General features: G+C 42.7%; 1 protein-coding gene across 4 annotated transcripts in view; it reads right to left on the reverse strand.

Moving 5' to 3' along the window:
• The window catches only part of PDZD2 (PDZ domain containing 2), a 249,938-nt gene that overhangs the window by 90,268 nt on the left and 138,245 nt on the right, over window positions 1–21,425 (reverse strand). For all 4 annotated transcript variants that reach the window (XM_087715376.1, XM_087715377.1, XM_087715378.1 and 1 more), the window contains exon 2: window positions 16,731–17,148. In XM_087715376.1, coding sequence (XP_087571502.1) covers window positions 16,731–17,148 — 418 coding nt within the window. The remainder of the gene's footprint in view (window positions 1–16,730; window positions 17,149–21,425) is intronic.

Genomic DNA, 21,425 nt, shown 5'->3' on the forward strand with positions numbered 1-21,425 from the left:
GCCTGAGCCAGTCTATTCTACATAACAAAGATCTACCTCCTTCAAGCAGAACCATAATAGAAATTGGCTAAATCCCCTTCATTACAGCAAGGCTCAACCAAGCCTGGGACACAGACAACCTACAGAGTTGCCCCTGCATGGCCCCATGGGAGTCTGACAACCAATCAAAATACAAGTTCAAATTCAAAAGCCCAGAAAGGGCATAAAACCCGGGCACTCTCAGCATCTCTTCCCTTTTCCTTCTCCCAAGATCTTCAAGGCATGTGATCATGTTCATCAATAGCCTTTTTCCCCACTTGGAGCTGAACCAGTAGTGGGTACGACCCGGTACGGCCATACTGGTAGTAGCCGGGAGCAGTGGCCACCACACTGTTACAGTGGCTCATTTGGCCGACCCCCCCGCCCGCAATCCGTACCTGTTTTTAAAGCAATTGGTCAATTGTGCACCCGCGCACAGCGTGTGGCGCCTGCTTGACCTCCGACAAGCAGCTGGGTGTCACAGGGGTGGTGCAGTGCACATGCGTGCGCATCACACATACACGATTGGGACGCCCAGCCCCGTGCGCAGCGTACCAGTAGCAACGGGCATAGGAACCCACCTCTGAACTGAACCCAGATGGACATTTCTTCCAACAGTGAAAAGAAGATAGAGAGATAGAGAGTATGAAGAAATACCCTTATTCGCCTTTCCAGTTCAATAGAAAGTTTGAAAGAAATTATACAGCTCAGAAAGCTCAGAAGTCTATTCATCCCTTGGCATGGGGGGAGGTGTCAATCTCGCAGCCCACAGGCCAGATACGTCACACACTAGCCACACCCACCTCCAGTTTAGCGAGGGGGGGAGTTGTGATATGTCACGTGGTGATGTGTCGTCACAAGTTTGACATCCCTGCTGGCAGGATAATTCTCTGCCAAACTGATCGAATGTAAGAGAAATTGGGAAAAGTTGGGGAGTTGGAGGGAGGCTGTGAAGAAAATCCAAATCGATGGCTCGTGGCAGAGCTAGGATGAAGGTGATCCCTCACTGGTTTTCAAGCTCATCAACCAAGGTATCTATTTAAACCGCCTTTGGTGGTAGAGGGTGGGAGGCATTGTTTTATACGTTCTCTCCTTTCACTGGTTGGTTTCAACTGAAGTTTACAGGTAGGGGGAGATTTCATCTATGGACCCTTCTTTGTGGTAAGGTAAAGGTAAAGGTTCCTCTCGTCCATATGTGATAGTCATTTCTGACTCTAGGGGGCGATGCTCATCTCTGTTTCAAAGCCGAAGAGCCAGCATTGTCCGAAGACGTCTCTATGGTCATGTGGCCGGCATGACTAAACGCAGAAGGCGCACGGAACCCTGTTACCTTCCCACCAAAGTGGTCCCTATTTTTCTACTTGCCTTTTTACATGCTTTTGAAACAGCTAGCTTGGCAGAAGCTGGGACAAGTAACGGGAGCTCACTCCATTACACGGCACTAGGGATTCCAACCACCGAACTCCCGACCTTTCTGATCAACAAGCTCAGCGTCTTAGCCACTGAGCCACCGTATCCCATTCTTCTTTGTGGAATGCTACAGAATTTGACACTCTCTCCCTGTCAAATATCCTTCTGGGTTCAGTGGGGAAAAAGACACTGGATTCATGGAAGTTGCTTGGAAAGAAGGTTTATGGATGAACAGGATCACATGGTTTGAGATGCTGGGGGGGGAAGGGAAGAGATGCTGAGAGTGCCTGGGTTTAATGCCGTCTCTGGGCTTTTGAATTTGAACTTGTATTTTGATTGGCTGTCAGTCTCTCATGGAGCTAGGCAGGGACAACTCTGCAGGCTGTCCTGAGTCCCAAGCCGGTTTGACTCTTGTTGGGTGATGATGCAATGAAAGGGCTTTGGGATTCCTATTATGGCTCTGTCTGAAGGAGGTAGAACTTTGTTATGTAGAATAGACTGGCCCAGGCCTTAATGGCCCATTGACAAAGGTGGGGGTAGGTAGCTGAGTTTCTGCCTCCCTTTTAGGGAAAATATTTTGCCCTTTTAATATGTCATTTTTCTAGGAGAGGGGTGGGTACTAACTTCCCACATGCGCAACTTACAGCCATTCATTTAAAAACCATTCAAAAATCCGTAGCTCTTTTGAACAGATATGCAAATTTATCCCTTTCCTGATTTCAGAAGTATGGGAAATTGTTACTAGCATGGAACAAGCCAGGATATGAAGCCATAGACTGAGCTTCGCATAATATCCAGGTTTATTCCGAGTGATTGCTGCAACTCAACAGAGGCAGTACTGAACTATCTGAATCAATAGCCCAGTAACTCAGTCGAGGGCAAGTGCTTAACTTTGGATGGATGCCCCCCACTTGTTTCAGAACTTCCCTTCTGTTTGCATCACTTAAAGAGATCTAGATGAAATTTGCATTTAAAAGAGGCATAAATGTCTCTATGCATATGCTACAAAGACAATTAGGCTGGAGCTGGAATGTAATTTTCTGTCTCATTATGTGTGAAAAATGGGTTATCTATCTTATACAACAGGCCCCAAATGAGAATAGCATTTTTTTTTAAAAAAAAAATCATGTTGCTTCTGGGAGTTATCTGCCTGCGTCAGGAAAGTGTTGGCTATAAAAAAGATGCATTTATATTGGGAGCAATCTATATCCTGAACTGCAAGTCTATGACACAACTTTTGAGAGACAGATCAGAATTGCGCCAAAAAACCCTGGGTTATAACCTGGATTGGACAGGATGCTAAAATTCTTTGCTTTCGTATATACCTCAGCTTCATTATTAATGCTTCCAAAATGAAGGTTGTTTGCTTATTTCCACAAGCAAAAACAGAGCTTTATTGTTATTTGCAATTCAATAAGATCTTTAAAAAAAACTGCACGGAAGCAATGGGAATTAATTTGAAGAAATCCTCGGCAACATAAAATCGACAGCATGTAAACTTTATTCATTTGGGCAGCCTTCATTAAGCTTTTTTTTTTTTGGCCCCGATTTTGTGGATATTGTGTATTTTGTAAGACAAGTCTGAACAGTCTTTAAATTGTCAAGATGGCACATTAAAAAAAATTTAAAAAGAGATTTTGATGAAAGTGCAGAGATGCCCAATGCAGCAACTGGAATTTACATAAATTGTGCCTTATCTATGGAGTTTTAGGTAGGAGTTCTCTGTTAACTATAATGAATTTTAACTATGGTTTGTGAAAGTGACTTGCTGCCACAAGATTGATCACTTTGTAGGACGCTGCTATAACAATAAACTATTCTATTCTATTCTATTCAAATACACCAGCAACCTTCTTGCCAAATATGACTCTCCTCGTCCATTCCAAATTTTGCAAGAAGACCTGAATCTCACTCAGGATAAATAGCTGGTCTTTTTGGAAAACTCTTGTCAGGAGAAACAGAAATGAAAGCTTCACGTTTCTTCTTCTGCCCATATCAGAAGATAATGGAACAATTTGGGGAACATTAAACTGATCCCCATCCTGACCATACAGGTTTTCTTTTGGAAGGAAGAATTCAGCAAAGGCCACTCATGGAGCTGGTTGGACCATGGTCTCTTCCTGCCCTCCCACACTGGACAACTGTCAATATAACTATCTGGCAAGGAGGACCTCAAGAAGAACAGCTGCCGGTTTTAGATATGGTTAGTCTAAAGAAAAGAAGAATTTGGGGCTGACATGACAGCAGTATTTCACTATTTGAGGGGCTGCCACAAAGAAGAGGGGGTCAAATTATTTTCCAAAGCACTAGAGGGCAGGACAAGAAACAATGGTTGGAAACTAATCAAGGAGACAAGCAATCTGGAATTAAGGAGAAACTTCCTAACGGTGAGGACAATTAACCAGTGGAACAGCTTGCCTTCAGAAATCGTGGGTACTCCATCACTTGAGGTTTTTAAGAAGAGACTGGACAGTCACTTATCTAAAATGGTATAGGTTCTCCTGCTTGTTCAGGGGGCTGGACTAGACAACCTCCAGGGTCCCTTCCAGCTCTATGCTGATTCTGATTCTGATTCTGATTCTATTCTATTCCATTCCATATTTATATTCTACACTTTCATTCTATTCCATTCCATTCCATATTTCTATTCTATTCTATTATCCTATTATATTGAAATACATCAGCAACCTCCTTGCCAAATATGATTCTCCTCATCCAATCCAAACTTTGCAAGAGGACCTGATGAAGATCTAACTCAGGACAAATAGCTGTCGTCGTCCCCCTCCCCTAAAAAAACCTGTCATCAGGAGATACAGTTGCCTTCTGATCCTCTTTGCATTTCACAAGGCACTGGAGACCGTATTGGCCATTAATGCCTTTATGTTGTGATGATTACAGGCAACCCACTTCTGTATTTTATTTGTGCAGGACCTGACTTTATGTTCTTTGCTTTGATGTACACTACTTAGAATGGGTTATGATTACAGCAGTTTAAAATGTTATAAATCAATTATATAAATCAATACAGTGGAAAGAAATAGCTAAAGAACGGCGCTACCTCTTGAGCTAGTTAACTCTTTACACAGAGACTCGATTGGTGTACTGGGTAAATATCATGTGTTTCTTGTCGCTTGGTTTTGTGTTAACCAGCACTTGTGGTTACTAAACTGTTGTTTATGTAATAATTTGTTGCATGAAGCCAATTATAATTCGTTAAGCAAATCTTGGTGTAGTGAGAAATGTAATCCCAATAAGTGATCAATTGCAACCACTATAAATTACACTCTGTTTCATTTGCACTCTGTATATTGTGTAAACCCACTCATAAGGAGCCTATAAATGAAGTTTTTATGACTCAGTGTATACTTAGCCAAATATAGTTTATTCAGGAAAGCCCAATTAAATAAACCATGGCTTAGAATACTATATGAATCCAGTCAGACTGCTAGAATATTCAGCCCAATTTATCTGCTGAAAGGCTGGTTGCCAAGAATTCTCCAAAGCAGATAGCTTACAAACATGCTACAGAGATGAGACTTTCCCTCTGCTTAAGCAGATACAGCCCCATAAGCGACGTGGAGACGGGTCAGATTTGATTCCCTTTGCAAAGGAAAAGCGAAATACAAGCAATCTTTGGCTTACGTTGACAATTGGGACCAGTATCGCCATCACAATATCATGTAACCACGTCGCTTAGCAACAGCAATTCTATAAACCCCAGTTCTCATCATTAAGCAAGGACTGCACACGTTGTTAAGCGAGGACCTCATATGACCGCTGTTTCCAATATTCCCTATTGACTTGGCTTGTAGGAAGCTGACAGAATCACAATTTGGGGGCTGTGGGGATATTGCCATAATTACAATTTTTTTCCAGCACTAAGGTAACAAAGAACTTCAAACTTTGCTGAACAAATGTTCATAACCCGAGAACATTCCTGCATTATTTCTCTGTTATAAAACAATCTAAAAAGATTGCTTCATATATTTTTATTTTATCATTTATTTATATCCCACCTTTATTTTTATAAATAACTCAATGTGTCAAACATATCAAACACACCTTCCATTTACTTTCTACCTTGTATTCAGGTTGCGAGTTAAAATAATGCAATATTTGATTTAGTGTGAATTGTAAATTGATACCAGATAAAGTTTAATTGAGTCAACATGCCGTTAACATAGTTTGATTAGGATTTCAGATGCTGCTAGTCTTCATGTATGGAAAATAGAGGGGGGAAATCAGAGGAAAACAATATTTTTTTTTTAAAGTTCATTATAACATTAGAGCAAAAATTTGATACAACTGAACTACAGGAATGTGGTCATAGCAACACTAAATTAGGACAAGATGTTGAAATAACCTGAATTTACAGTAGGATTTATTTTCATTTTCATTTTGGTTTAACTCTCTGACTTTATTAACCATAAGTTTAAATCATAACTACATTCTTTCTGTCCTTAACTGTAATGTTTCATTAATATAGATATAAAAATTATGTTTTAAAAAAAATGATTGCCTATTTCCATCAAGCTGGAACCAATTACTCTATTTTCCATAGAATAAGAGCTGATGTGGCACAGTGGTTATGGTGCAGTATTGCAGGCCACTTCAGCTGACTGTTATCTGCAGTTCAGCCGTTCTAATCTCACCGGCTCAAGGTTGACTCAGCCTTCCATCCCTCCGAGGTGTGTGAAATGAGGATCCAGACTGTGGGGGCGATATGCTGACTCTGTAAACTGCTTAGAGAGGGCTGAAAGCCCTATGAAGCGGTATATAAGTCTAACTGCTATTGCTATTGCTAAATGTCACTTCAGGTGTTTTGAATTCAATAACGTGGCCATTTCATAGGATTCATTAATCACACTAATTGAGACCTATCTGTAGTGACCACAGTAGAACTGAATGTGATTGTGATTTTAGCACAAAACTGAGAAGCAGGAATGTGAACTATCTTATAGTTGCATATAAAACAAGAGCTTAGCTAAGTTGTAATATGGGGCACCAAAAAACGATTAGATGATAAACAACTCTGCAGCTACAAATCTTCAGATTTGCCAGAGGCGTCTGCAATTATTCTGTGAATGGAAGTATGAATTTGGTCTTTAAGTGAATCAAACAATCCATTATTCATTTCAGAATGTAGGAATAAGGAAATAAACGGTTTGTGGCTCCAACACAATTTGGAGTGATCATTAAAAGGATCTCAACTTTACACAAATACTCAGATCCATGATTGGTGTTTATTGCTTCCCTTTTCTGAAAAAGATATTAAAAGATTTTTAATGCGATGGTATACTTTTCAATATACTTTTACAGCAACCACTCTGAACATCAGAAAAAACATGAAGAGGGCATGAAAATAAAGTTTATATTTTATAGTTATTACAATTCCTGCCAAAAACTATAATTAGTTCCAAGTGACTAGTGCAATTATTAGAGAAATGTTTGATTAAATTCTTAACTTCAGGGTAATTTCATATCAATAAACAATGAGTTTGCCGGAGGGGGTGGGGAAGAGTCAAAAAAGTCTTGATAAAAAGGGTGGAGTCTTGATCATATAGTTATAGCCACAATCCTGATTTTCTTACCCTGCCCACCCACAGAAAAAACTCCTGAATAAATATGACTAGACAATTCACATGTTCCATTTTTAGTGCATTAGTGTTTTAAGCATAAATAGTCCTAGACTTGCAACAGTGACTGTTCAAAGTTACAATGGCACTGAAAAAATGACTCATGACTGTATTTCATATTTATGACCATCGTAGTATCCCCATGGTCACATAATCACAATTCAGATGCTTGGCAACTGGTTCCTCTTTATGACAATCGCAGTGTCCAGAGGTCATGAGATCACCTTTTGCGGCCTTCTGACAAGTAAAGTCAATGGGGAAGCCAGTTTCACTTAACAACTGTGTTACTAACTTAACAATTGCAGTGATTCACTTCACTTAACAACTGCGGTAAGGAAGCTCATAAAATGGGGCAAAACTCACTTAACAAATGCTTCACTTCGCAACATAGATTTTGAGCTCAATTAAAATGCCAAAAAAGCCAACACAGTTCTAGGCTGCATGAACAGAGGGATAGAATAAAGATCACGTGAAGTGTTAATACCACTTTATAAGGCCTTGGTAAGGCCACATTTGGAATACTGCATTCAGTTTTGGTCACCACGATGTAAAAAAGATGTGGAGACTCTAGAAAGAGTGCAGAGAAGAGCAACAAAGAAGATTAGGGGACTGGAAGCTAAAACATATGAAGTACGGTTTCAGGAACTGGGTATGTCTAGTTTAATAGAAAGAAGGTCTAGGGGAGACATGATAGCAGTGTTCCAATATCTCAGGGATTGCCACAAAGAAGAGGGAGTTAAACTATTCTCCAAGGCACCTGAGAGTAGAACAAGAAGCAATGGGTGGAAACTAATCAAGGAGAGAAGCAACTCAGAACTGAGGAGAAATTTACTGACAGTGAGAACAATTAATCAGTGGAACTTGCCTCCAGAAGTTGTGAATGCCCCAACAATGGAAGTCTTTAAGAAGATGTTGGATAACCATTTGTCTGAAACGGTAAAGGGTTTCCTGGCTAGGCAGGGGGTTGGACTAGAAGACCTCCAAGGTCCCTTCCAACTCTGCTATTGTATTGTATTGTATTGTATTGTATTGTATTGTATTGTATTGTATTGTATTGTATTAATTAGGGTCGTAGGTTAAGGACTACCTGTATTCCTTGGCTCTCCAGAGGCAGGAAACAGGCCTCTGGAGGGCCAACTTCCAATAGGCCCACTTTTCTGCCCTCCTAAGGTTCCAGAGGCTTCCCTGGGCCTCCAGGAGGGTGAAAGTAGCCTCTCCCGGGTTCTGGAGGCCCTCTAGTAGCCAGAAACGGACTCGTTACCAGACTTCCAAAACTTACAGAATGCCCATGTTTTGCCCACACAGACACTCCACACAGGCCCTGTATTGACCTGGCATGATTAACAGGCCACGTAGAGGCACCTGGGAAGGGAAGGGAAGGGTGGGCGGAGCCATCCAGTCCTTGCAACAACTGGTTCAATGAACCAGATGCAAAATTAACCTCCGGTTCGCCTGAACCCGTCCTAACTGGCTGAATCCCACCCCTGCCTGAAACCCTTATAAACAGAAGAATGCTGACACTGATGTCCCCTAAAATCCACTGAAGATGCTACCTAGCCTGGTAATGAAACGTTCGGAAACCAATCCACAAGCTCAGAGAACAAACCTCCCCCTTCATCCTACAGATATCGTCACTATTGCAAACCGAAAGTAAATGCTAGAATTTGGCAAAACTGTCATACAACTGCGGGATACGATTAATGGCTCTAAATGTAGAACTGCAGCCTGGTTGAGCGCCCAAAGTACAGTCACATGACTAGAGGGGGGGCATAACCATTGGGACTTTGAATCCAGGCCGTAAATATCCTCCCAGAGGCTCCTTCAGAACGTGGAACCAGTAAGCGACCATTCCTAAGTTGAGGACCACCTGTATAAACTTGATGACATCATCCTACAAGTTGACATAGTTGTGTCACATGTCATTTGCCCTCTCCCCTCCCCCCAACTCAAATGCACACAGGGAGGCATGACTATCAGTAGCTTCTTACTCAACTGCATTCAGGCGTAAATCTAAACTTTCCTTTTTGTAGAATGTGCAAGATCAGCTCTTCAATGTTTGAGCAGGAAGTAATATCAGTCTACGCTTTTATCTGCAGTGAATTAATTCTACTGCTGGTAATCTATGGGAAGAAAAGAATTCCTGCAGCTTTCTTCAATGTAGGAAGATAAGCTTTCAAAATTAGGTTGAATGTAATGAGTTGTTGGAGCAGAAAATGACAGGAATAAGGAAAGCTATAATGGGGGAGCCAGAGGAGGCATCCAAGGCCTTTGGAAACAGATCATGCTATAATAAATCTTGGTCAGGAATATACTGTTGTTCTAAATCACGGTTTGGTTCAACCACTGTAGTTTGGTTCACAAATAACATAAAGTAGGGTGGATAATTTGTTCCATGATAAGGATTATATTTGGCCTGTTTTCAAAAGGGAGAAAATACTTGGAGCAGGGCCATCCCCTAAACAGGATTTCCATTCATTAAGAGAAACTAGGTTCGAATGAAAGTTCATCTCAAAGTGAACGTTTCCTTTCAAATCAGAAGAATGAAGATTCATTCACAAAGGAAAGATCTGGGAGTTAACTTTACTGTTGTATAATTGTAAATTGAGTACTTGGACTTTACTATCCCACCTTTGTAGGCTTAGGGCAGGGGTCGGTAACTCATGGCCCCGGAGCTGCATGTGGCTCTTTCATCCCTCTGCTGCAGCTCCCTGTCGCAGATCGGCTCCACAATTGATAGGGCTTTCAGTTAGGACAGGTAGAGGAAAAAGGACACCGTGCTAGGAAGAGACCCTATGGTGAGGGAACCAGGCTTCCGGTTGGCTCCAGAACTGAACGGGGGGCTTCTGGTTAGGATCTTTGTGGCTCTTTGAGTGTTTAAGGTTGCCAACCCCTGCCTTAGGGAAAGTAGCAAAACTGCCATTATACAGTCCAAAGCTAAATTCCAAAAAGTTGTTTATAGCCAACTAGCTGATAACCCATCGCTGCCCTGGTATTTATTTATCCCAACCCTCCTTCCATGAACGTGGCAGAAATTTCCAAAGTTGGATTTTACCCCTTACCAGAGGGAACCCCGCTGTGGGGTACTGTGAAGCCGTTACCATGGCGACTCCACAGCACTGTACAGTAGCAGCCATTTTAAGGCAGTACAGTAGAAGCCATTTTAAGGCACAACAGGCTCTTAACACATACCCCAAGGGGGTTTTAGGGGTGTCTCCCCCCCCCAGTATTCATTTCCAGAGGGTAGGTAATCTATGTACCCTGTGTGTGTGCGTGTGTGTGTGTGTGTGTATACACAAACAAACAAACAAACAAACAGTCAGTCCCAAGAGGATTACTGCAAAGCACTCTACATGCGGCTGCTTGATGGTTGAAGACCATCTGAAATGTACAGCTGGTCCAGAATGCAGCATCATGAATGATTATGGATCAGAAGAGAGCTGGAAGAGACACTGGAGGTCTTCTAGTCCAGCCCCCTTGCTCAAGCAGGAGATCCTATGCCATTTCAGACAAGTGACTGTCCAGTCTCTTCTTAAAAACCTCCAGTGATGAAGCATTCATAACTTCTGAAGGAAAACTTGATCCACTGGTTAATTGTCCTCACTGTTAGGAACGTTCTCCTTAATCCCAGGTTGCTACTCTCCTTGATTACTTTCCATCCATTGTTTCTTGTTATGCCTTTTGGTGCTTTGGAAAATAAATGGACCTACTCCTCTTTGTGGCAGCCTCTCAAATGCTGGAATACTGCTATCATGTTCCCCGCCCCACTAGTCCTTCTTTTCTCTACTGTTTTTCACATGTTTTAGTCTCCGGGCCTTTAATCATCTTGGTTGCTCTTCTTGGCACTTTTTCCAAAGCCTCAATATCTTTTTTATAATGTGGTGACCAAAATTGGATGCAGTATTCCAGATGTCATCTTATTAAGGTTTTATAAAGCGTTACTAATACTTCATGTGATTTTGATTCTATGCCTCTGTTTATACAATCAAGTATTTTATTAGCTTTTTTGGTGGCTGCCCCGCACCAGTGACTCATGTTTAAGGATGCTTCTTACTAAGTCTGTATGGTGCCACTCAGGGGTGGGTTTCTCGCCCCGTTCCAACCGGTTCGGTTGGAACGGGGCCGGTGGCATCCTCGTGCACGCACGCGGCGCACACATGCGTACTAGCGTCTGTGCGATGCTCCAGCTGCTCCTGGAGGATCGCGCAGGCGCTGTATGCGTCCTGCGCATGCATGGAAGCGCAGAACTCGTCAAAACCAGGTAAGGAGCGCGGGTGGGCAGGTGGGCCCGTCGCCGTTCCCGGAAGTTACTTACTTCCGGGTTCGCCGACCAACCGGTTTGCAGGGACCGCCACGAACCAGTTGAAACCCACCCCTGGTGCCACTACCCGGTGAGCTGCACTGATTCTCAGGCAGCTTCCAAATGCAATTCACAATGCTGGTTATCAATTTTACATCCCTAATCTTCCTCGCCTCTATGCTCTGATAGGGAAGGCATGTTCCAGATCTCTTCACTCAAACAATGAGAAATCTACCCGGTTTCCTTAAAAATAAGACCTCCCCAGATAATAAGCCCAATCGGGCTTTTGAGCACATGCGCTAAAATAAGCCCTCCCCACAAAATAAGCTCTCCCTGGAAATATTGCAACACAGCAGCAGCCATGAGGTGACCCCGCTCGCCGCCTCCTGCACCTCAAAAATAATAAGACCTCCCCCAAAATAAGGCCAAGCTCTTATTTCAGGAGTTAAAAGGAAACAAGACCCTGTCTTATTTTCGGGGAAACACAGTACTATAAAGGATTACCAGAAAAAGGAGAACATGTCCTCCTTTTTTGTCCTCATATCCTCTCTCCGGGAGCGTGACCTGACAAATGCGCGCACGACAAAAGCACGCAGACAAAACCGCAGCGTGAAAACCGCGATGTCATCAACGCGCCGACAACAGCGCGCCGACAGAAGCGCGATTTAAGTTAAGGTAAGAGTTAGGGTCAGGGTCAGGTTTAGCGTTAGGTTTAGGGTTAGGTTTAGAGCGCGCTTCTGTCGGTGCGCTGTTGTCGGCGCGCTTCAGTGCTCATTCATCAGCGCGGTTTAGAACTCGCGGTTTTGTCACCGCGGTTTTGTCGGGCACCCTTTTGTCGGTGAACCCTCTGGGAGGCATAGTGTTAAAATCAAGCATTGTCTGCTTTTGTTTTTTTAAAAATATCTACCAGCTATCTCTACCTGAAAAGATTTAATCAGTGACACGCTGAAAGCTTTTGCCTCCTAACCAGCTGTAGCACATTCCTGGGATTGAAAAACTAGTCTGACTCCAGCAAGTCATTTCATATACATGCAGGCCTCTCTATTTTGTGTTGTTGCAGTTTTCCACTGTAATTTTTCTTGCAGATGCCAACATAGTTAAAAAGTTAATGTGTTCTCTTCTCCCCGCCTCCATTTGTCCTTCTTTCTAAAGGTCCACGTTCTCCTTTGGTGATTCAGATATTCAGTAATTCTAATCTGATAGACCCCAGGAAGTATCCAGAGCTCCTGAAAGCAGGACAAGAAGCAATGGATGGAAACTAACCAAGGAGAGAAGAAACCTAGAACTAGGGAGAAATGTCCTGACAGAACAATTAATCAGTGGTACAACTTGCCAACCAGAAGTTGTGAATGTACTAACACTGGAGGGGTTTTTTTAAATAGAAGAGACTAGCCGATAACCTGGCATTGCCCAGGTATTTATTTATAGGGGGGAAATGTCCAGACCAAACGTAATTTCTAATTACTGTGAAGCCATTACCATGGCAACTCCACAGCGCTGTACAGTAGAAGTCATTTTACGACAGTACAGTAGAAGCCATTTTAAGGCACAACAGGCTGTATCTTAACAGAACACATACCCCAAGGGGTTTTAGAGCTGTTTTACCCTGACAGTATTTTTTTCCAGAGAGTAAGTCATCTGGGTACCAAGTTTGGTTGAAATTGATCAAGGCGTTCCAGAGTTGTGCTGGAACATTCACACACACACAGCCGTTTTTATATATATATATAGAAGATTGGACAACCATTTGTCGGAAATAGTATGCAGTTTCCTGCCTGATCTGGTGGTTGGATTAGAAGACCTTCAAGGTCCCTTCCAACTCTGTTGTTCTGTTATATTCTGTTACGTATGCCTTTTGGGGGTGGTCTCTATCTCCTGACATGCAGTGGGACCAAGTGTCCTAGTCTTCAGGAAGCCTGTGAGACATGGCTCTTTTCATGAGCCTTTATTTGTGATTTGCTGGAGCCCTAGTTGGATGTTGATGTTATTTCTTTTAGGATCACCATTTTATTTTTTTATTGTTTGTAGAAGTGTGGCTTTGTATTCTTTTGTGTGGTGGGTTTTGTTGAATTTTTTGTGACCCATCCAGAGTTATCTTGGTTGAATTGGGCAGCTCTAAAAGAATAACTAGAATACATATGTAGTTCTACGTGAGGCATATATATGAAAAGGCACTTATAAAAGACAGGTTATATAAGCTCATCTAAAGCAGCGCAAAAAGCAGGAAGAAAGATTTCATCTTATATACCATATAGGAGGGGTCTCCAACCTTGGTAACATTAAGACTTGTGGACTTCAACTCCCAGAATTCTGGGAGCCGAAGTCCACAAGTCTTAACGTTGCCAATGTTGGAGACCTCTGCCCTATAGAGAATGTTGACTTTGAAGAAGACACATAAAAGGTCTTGAAAATAAAACATGGCTTCAAAACAACTAAAAGCACTCTTCTAAACTGGATAAGATAATGATGTTCTAGTGCACGGGTGTCAAACTTGCCGCATCACGTTGCCGTCATGTGATATATTGCAACATTTTTCCCTTCGCGGAGCTTGGGTGGATAGGTGTCCTGTGTGTGACGCATCCGGCCTGCGGGCCGCCAGTTTGACACTCCCTGTTTTAGTGGAAAGAAGTAGGAGAGGGAAGAAAACTGTCAAGGTGACACTTGACAATGTATGAGGGACCAATTAAGTCTCACTGGAGAGTAAAAAAAAATGTATGGGAATTGTAGCCAAGAAATTAAAAGACGCTTGCTCCTGGGGAGGAAAGCTATGGCAAATCTAGACAGAATATTAAAAAGCAGAGACATCATCCTGTCAACAAAAGTGCCTATAGTCAAGGCTATGGTTTTCCCAGTTGCAATGTATGGCTGTGAAACTTGGACCATAAGAAAGGCTGAATGCCAGAGAATGGAGACCTTTGAACTATGGTGCTGGAGAAGACTCCTGTGAGTCCCTTGGACTGCAAGGCGATCAAACCAGTCAGTCCTAGAGAAGATCAACCCTGACTGTTCTTTAGAAGGCCAGATCCTGAAGATGAAACTCAAATACTTTGGCCACCTAATGAGAAGGAAGGACTCACTGGAGAAGAGCCTCATGCTGGCAAAGATTGAGGGCAAAAGAAGAAGGGGACGACAGAGAATGAGGTGGCTGAATGGAGTCACCAAAGCAATAGGTGTGAGCTTGAATGGACTCCAGAGGATGGTAGAGGACAGGAAGGCCTGGAGGAATGTTGTCCATGGGTTCGCAATGGGTCAGACATGACTTCGCAACTAACCACAGCAATAAGCAGCCATAATATAAAACAAGGTATCATAGATGATGGACATCCCAGAATTTGATTCTTCTAACCCAGCCTTGTCAATAAGAGCAGGTGGAACAGGTATGAACATGTGAGTAAAACTTTTTATTCAGAAGATGAATAAGAAGAATAAACCTATTTTTACTCCTACAGGTTTGTACTTTTGGATGAACCAGTATCCCTGGAGGTGCTTTCTGACACAGGAAAAGGTATTTTATAAATACTGATGTGCTGTTTCTTGTCGGTCTGCTCCATGTAGTATCTACGGTTGAGTGCTTATAGATTAATAAGGTCACAGATGAACTTTAGCTTAGATGAAGGCAAAAATAAGGTATGAGCAAGTGAGGAGAACCCACTTTGGAAAACAAAAAGAAAATTAGTCCAGGCAAAAAAGTGTTTCTAAATAATTTGAAAAACAAAGGGTGATTATATTTGTTCAGGTGGTTGCGATAACCCTGAAGAAAGTTTAAAGGTCTTGCCAAGGAAGTTATTTCAGGAGCTTGAGTGCTGATGGAATAGTATTCCCTGGAGCTCATTTGGTTTGCAAACAGCTATGCCAACGTTTTCAACTCTTGGTTTGCAAGATCTCTCCCCTGCAATCATGAAGATTCATCAGGTTTTGTGCTCTCAGCAGGTGTCCCTCCACCCTCTCACACATGGAAAACAAATAAAGCCCACTCGCTTTTGTTAAGGAAAACTAATGAGAATTCCAGCATGAAGCTAGTATCCCAGTGAAGATCTGAAAATATTCATCAATGCCTAATTGAACTGCTCTATCGGTATATTTAGTCCCTGCACTGCAGATCTGCAAAATGGGCCCGGACTGGCACATGTAGCTACATTCTGATCAGCTGGAATTGTCCCATATGCTTAATATATTTTCTGGAGTCATATGAGACATTGAGTCTCATCGAGTTAAGTACATCGAGTTAAGCCACATAAAAAACCTAATCTTAAGAAACTGCGAAAATGCAACTGGGTTTTTGGATATTTGTAAACAGCCTGCAGAATCGTGGCGGGAATTCTTTCCATGCTCTCAGTTCAGTTTTGTTTTGAGCGTTAACTAAGCTGAAAGCTTCATGTTTAGCATTCAACATTTCAATATTCAATATTTCACCTCAAACACACAACACTTCAGCTCTTAGCCTCAACAGCTTGCCTCTTATTGCCACCAACTTGGCACTAATGATGTACATTAAACACACAAGTTTATACAATGATTAAGTCTAGGGAAACGGCCTCCTGCCTTGCTCACTCTGCCAAAAATTATTTTTTCAAATAGCATGCTTGGATTTTTAATGTTTACTTGTGGAGGGGAAATTCTGAAGTTCCAGTCCAGAATACAATAGGCAGTGCATTGGCACTTTGTGAAGTACACTAGTACAAGGAAAGCCCCTAATCTTAAAAGCATTAAAGCAGCCACATCCTCCAGAAGGTTCCTGATACTTTAAAACCCTTCCATGTTGTCTTCATATATATACAGAGCACATTTCCACTGGAACCATCAGCAATGTGAAATATCTATATAGACATAAATGCAGAAATAACTGAAGAAGGTATTTGAAACAGTCTTACTGTGAAGATGTGGTTGCTTTAACACTCAAGCATCCTAGTCTTGAATTGATTCATTTGAGCGGTGTTTCTCAACCTTGGAGGTTTAAGATGTGTGGACTTCAACTCGCAGACCTCCCAGGCCAGAATAGCAATAGCAATAGCACTTAGACTTATATACTGCTTCACAGTGCTTTACAGTCCTCTCTAAGCTGTTCACAGAGTCAGCCTATTGCACCCAATAATTTGGGTCCTCATTTTACCCACCTTGGAAGGATGGAAGGTTGGTGAGATTTGAACTGCCAAATTGCAGGCAGCCGGCAGGCAGCAGAAGTAGCCTGCAGTACTGCATTCTCACCACTGCACCACCATGGCTCAATGGACCATTTTAATCTTTTCCTGTACTGCACACAACTAAATATTCAAAGAAGGTTTAAATATTAAAGGAACACTATCTCTCTTTTTTTTTTTGTAAGAAAATATTTCTGGTACCCAAGTACTGAAAGCTCTCAAAGTCTTTACCTGTAAGGATGCTTCACTGGAGTTTAGGTCTAGAATGCCTCCTTCTGAAAGACGGGAGCGGTAATGATCTCCTGGAAAAGGGAAGTCTTCCGTGAGAAGCTGATCGTCCGCTTGGTTCTCTGTTTTGGGTGCCTCTGAATGCAACCCATCCAGGGTGCAATGTCCATTCTCCTGATCTGTTCTGGAGGTACTCTTACTGTCCTTACCACCTGAAACAGTTCTGGTAATGACCCCAAACTTTCTTGTCCTTTTGCCATTTTGAGTGGTTTTCCCACTGGGCTCAGAGGTAGGCCTGGCTTTGGGTTCGGTGCTCTTACTGTTGTTGCCATTTGATGGAGGAAGTGGGGCCTTGCGCTTGATTCGGCGCAACATGATCAAGTAGATGAAGCCGCCATTCCAGCACTGATCAGCCAGGTAACTGCAGAGGGAAAAAGAAAAAGAAAAGAAAATGTAAGGTTTTATATATATATTTGCTTGGGAAAGGTAGACATGGACCTAAATCAGGGATAAGCAACCCGTAGCGCTGGAGCTGCATGCGGCTCTTTCATCCCTCTGCTGTGGCTCCCTGTTACCGGTCGGCTCCACAATTGATAGGGCTTTTGGTTAGGACAGGTAGAGGAAAAAGGACACTGCACTAGGAGGAGGCTCTATGGTGGGAGAACCAGACTTTTGATCAGCAGAGGAAAAAGGACGCTGTATTAGGAGGAGACTCTATGGTGGGGGAACTGGACTTCTGGTCGGCAGAGGAAAAAGGACACTGCACTAGAAGGAGACTCTATGGCGGTGGGACTAGACTTCTCATCGGCAGAGGAAAAAGGACACTGCACTAGAAGGAGACTCTATGGCGGGGGGACTAGACTTCTCATCGGCAGAGGAAAAAGGACACTGCACTAGGAGGAGACTCTATGGCGGGGGAACTGGACTTTTGGTTGGCAGAGGAAAAAGGACATTGCACTAGAAGGGGACTCTATGGTGGGGGAATTGGACTTCTGGTCGGCAGAGGAAAAAGGACACTGCACTAGGAGGAGACTCTATGGTGGGGGAACTGGACTTTTGGTTGGCAGAGGAAAAAGGACATTGCACTAGAAGGGGACTCTATGGTGGGGGAATTGGACTTCTGGTCGGCAGAGGAAAAAGGACACTGCACTAGAAGGAGACTCTATGGTGGGGGAACTAGACTTCTTGTCGGCAGAGGAAAAAGGACACTGCACTAGGAGGAGACTCTGTGGTGGGGGAACCGGACTTCCAGTTGGCAGAGGAAAAAGGACACTGTACTAAGAGGAGACTCTATGGGAGGGGGAAGGGGACTTCCCATTGGCAGAGGAAAAAGGACACTGCATTAGGAGGACATTCTATGGTGGAGGAACCGGACTTCTGGTCAGCAGAGGAAAAGGACAGTGCACTAGGAGATTCTATGGTGGGGGAACTGGATTTCCGGTCGGCAGAGGAAAAAGGACATTGCACTAGGAGGAGACTCTATGGTGTGGGAACCAGACTTTCAGTCAGCTCCAGAATTGAACTGGGGGCTTCCGGTTAAGACCTTTGTGGCTCTTTGAGTGTTTAAGGTTGCCAACCCCTGGCCTAAATCAATAAGTACCCTGAATCTTGAATGTCCCAAAGGTGTTTTTTCAGGAGGCAACTGGGCTTTCTTGTTTTCTTCTTTTGAAGACATTTTGTTTCTCAACCGAGAAGCTTCTTCAGGATAATGGGGAATGGATCCTGTCAGAGCGGAAGAAGCTTCTGTGATGAGAAGCAAAATGTCTTCAAAAGAAAAAAAACAAGAGAGCCCAGTTGCCTCCTGAAAAAGGACCTTTGGGACAACCATGACCTGGATGACTGAGAATCTCCACTGACAGAATCTTGAATCTGTGTTAGAAACGAAGCTGAGAGATTTCATTTGGATTATGTCAAGCACTCCCCATGACCCTTTCTGTCTTGCATATAGAATAAGCTCTTCAGACACTTGTTCTGGATTCCATGTAAGTTGTAACAATGCACTTTTTGTGATTCCAACTTAGTGGTGTAAACAACAACTTGTACATTATATTTTTGCCCACCAGAAAAATGCGGCATGGCCTTATTATCAGGACATGTCGTATTTTCGGGGAAACACGGTAGCACTATTGAAAATTATTCACCGTAAGTGAATAATGGGTTTGTTTAATATTCACTGTGTTCACTTTATGACTGCCGTGTACATCCACTGCACAAAAGCAGACAATAAACACGGATCATAAACACATTTTACAATTATCACATAAATGGCAGGCTCCAATATGCTTGTATGTTAAGGATTACCTGTACAGATAGTCCTCAACGTACGACCTCAATGGAACCCAAAATTCATGTTGCTAAGCGAGAATTTTGTTAAGCGACCCTTGCCCCATTTTATGACTTTTCTTGTCATATTTGTTAAATTACTAACGTGGTTGTTAAGTGAATCTGGTCTCCCCATTGACTTTGCTTGTCAGAAGGTCGCAAAAGAGGATCACGTGACTTGGGGCCCGTCATAAATGTGAGTCGGTTGTCAAGCATTTGAATATAAATCACATGAGACATGGGGATGCTACAACAGTCGTAAGTTTGAAAAACAGTCATAAGTCACCTTTTTCAGTGCCATTGTAACTTCAGACAGTCATTAAACAAATGGCTGTAAGTCGAGAACTACCTGTATTACATTGCAATAAATGCATAAATGGATTACCTCTGCATAGACCTGTTCTGACCAAGGCTTCCCAAGAGCATGAAGCAAACTCCTTGTCCTGACAAAAAACCCTTTTATTAATTTACTGTGAATTCTGCTCATTTACATCCAGCAAAGTCTTTCAAGGGAGGATTTACAGTCACAAACCTTACCTGGCTTGGAGAGCTGCCAGGCCAATATCTGCAAAACTTGGCAAGGAGAGAATCACAAACCAATTAAGCGAACTAATTGTCTCCTGCAAACTCCACTCCCCTTTTGCTCCTCTTTTATTTCCTCTGGGAAGGGCCATTCAATGTCCACCTGTGGCCTTACTCCCAAGACGACCCCTGTTCTTTAGCTGTTCCCCTCGTCTGGCAATTTTGCAAATGCACACACTGGGAACAGGCTCCGGCTGTTCTTCTGCCTCACTGAAGTCTGACTCTGAAGGCAGCTGATAACTGGCATATGGCTCTGGCCCCCTCTCTGCCTCCAACCCTTATCAGAGCCTTCCCCAGACTCCAGGACTGGCCCATGTTCCTCCTCAACCTCCTCACTGTCCGAATCTGCTGCCAGCTCTGTTGGCCACTGGCAGGCCACAACAAGACCTTTGCATCTGATACCCAGGACTATCTACAATACTCTGAGATTTTTAGCTTGATATGGAAGGATCATAAAATTCCAACTGCTTACTGATCAAAACACAGAAACTTCACAGGAGTCATATGAAAGATCCTGATAGTTGGATGCTACATTTACTGCCAGAAACAGCTAGCTGAAGAAGAACACAGAAATGCCTTTCAAACAGGGATAGGCAATTTGGTGTACTCTTGATGCTTGACTTAATAATTGCCATTTTTTATTAGAACACATCTTTCGTCCTCAGTCACTCCCATTTATAATAAGGTGCTGCCGTACAATAACCTATAACAAAGTTTTATCAGGTCTGCTGAGCTAATGTAAGTGAAATACGAGAACAGTGTGTACAGATGTAAATTTAATTTCTAAAGAAAAAATGAATTTCAAATGCAGTGGTTCTAAAGAAAATTGGAAGAGTTATTAGTTTGGAATTTCTCATGAGGAAAGCATTTCAATTATTTCCTCACAGAATTTAAAACTTAGGTGGAATCGGGAGCTCTCGGCCTACCTACAGAAGATCAAATCTGCATTCTATTCACTCAACCTACGGGGTTAAAGATCTTCGTGAATAACTTCAGGGATGTGTCTATGCTCACAACTGATTGAAGATTTAAATGTAGTTACACCAAGTAGGAAACCTTGAACAGATAAGACCAGGAGAGAAGCCCAGGGGATGGAGATCTTGACTGATCTTAAGTGAGAAGAGAAAGGAAACAGAAAATAGAAAAGAAAATAGATGGTAGATCTTAAAAGCCATTCTGTAGAGTTTAAGAGGTTTGTTGATATCCGAAGCTATGCTATCCTGCATCAGATCTGTCCCCATCTATTGGTTATTATTGTTTAGTCGCTAATTTGTGTCCAATTCTTCACAACCCCAAGGACCATAGCATGCCGGGAGACCTGTCCTCCACTGTCTCCCAGAGCAGCAGTCACCAACTGGTGGTCTGTGGATCACTGGTGGTCCGTGACAAAATTTTGGTGGTCCGCAGAAAAATTATTTGCATTTTTTATATCACACTTAATCAGAGCTCCTCAAACTACGGCCCCTGGGACAGATACGTGCAATGAACGTTTGTGTTGCTGCAGAGAGTCTCCCACTTCGGGGTCTTTTTATGTGGGTCAGAGGGGGGCAGAAATTCCGGTTCCACCACAAAACCGTGTTTGACTAAAGCGCGCTCGACGAAACCGCGTAGCTGACGTCATCATAGTGCGACGAAAAAAGCACGCTGCGAACGCTAAAGCTAAAATTAACCCCTAAACCTAAACCTAACCCCCCTTAACCTAACCCTAAAGCTAACCCTAAACCTAACCCTTAACCTAATGCTAAACCTAATGCTAACCCTTAACCTAACCCTAAACCTAACCCTAACGCTTAA

The sequence above is a fragment of the Thamnophis sirtalis genome, unplaced genomic scaffold (genome assembly GCF_051295495.1).
Source record: "Thamnophis sirtalis isolate CommonGarterSnake01/CBP01778 unplaced genomic scaffold, rThaSir2_p1.2 scaffold_5, whole genome shotgun sequence".
Taxonomy (NCBI): Eukaryota; Metazoa; Chordata; class Lepidosauria; order Squamata; family Natricidae; genus Thamnophis; species Thamnophis sirtalis.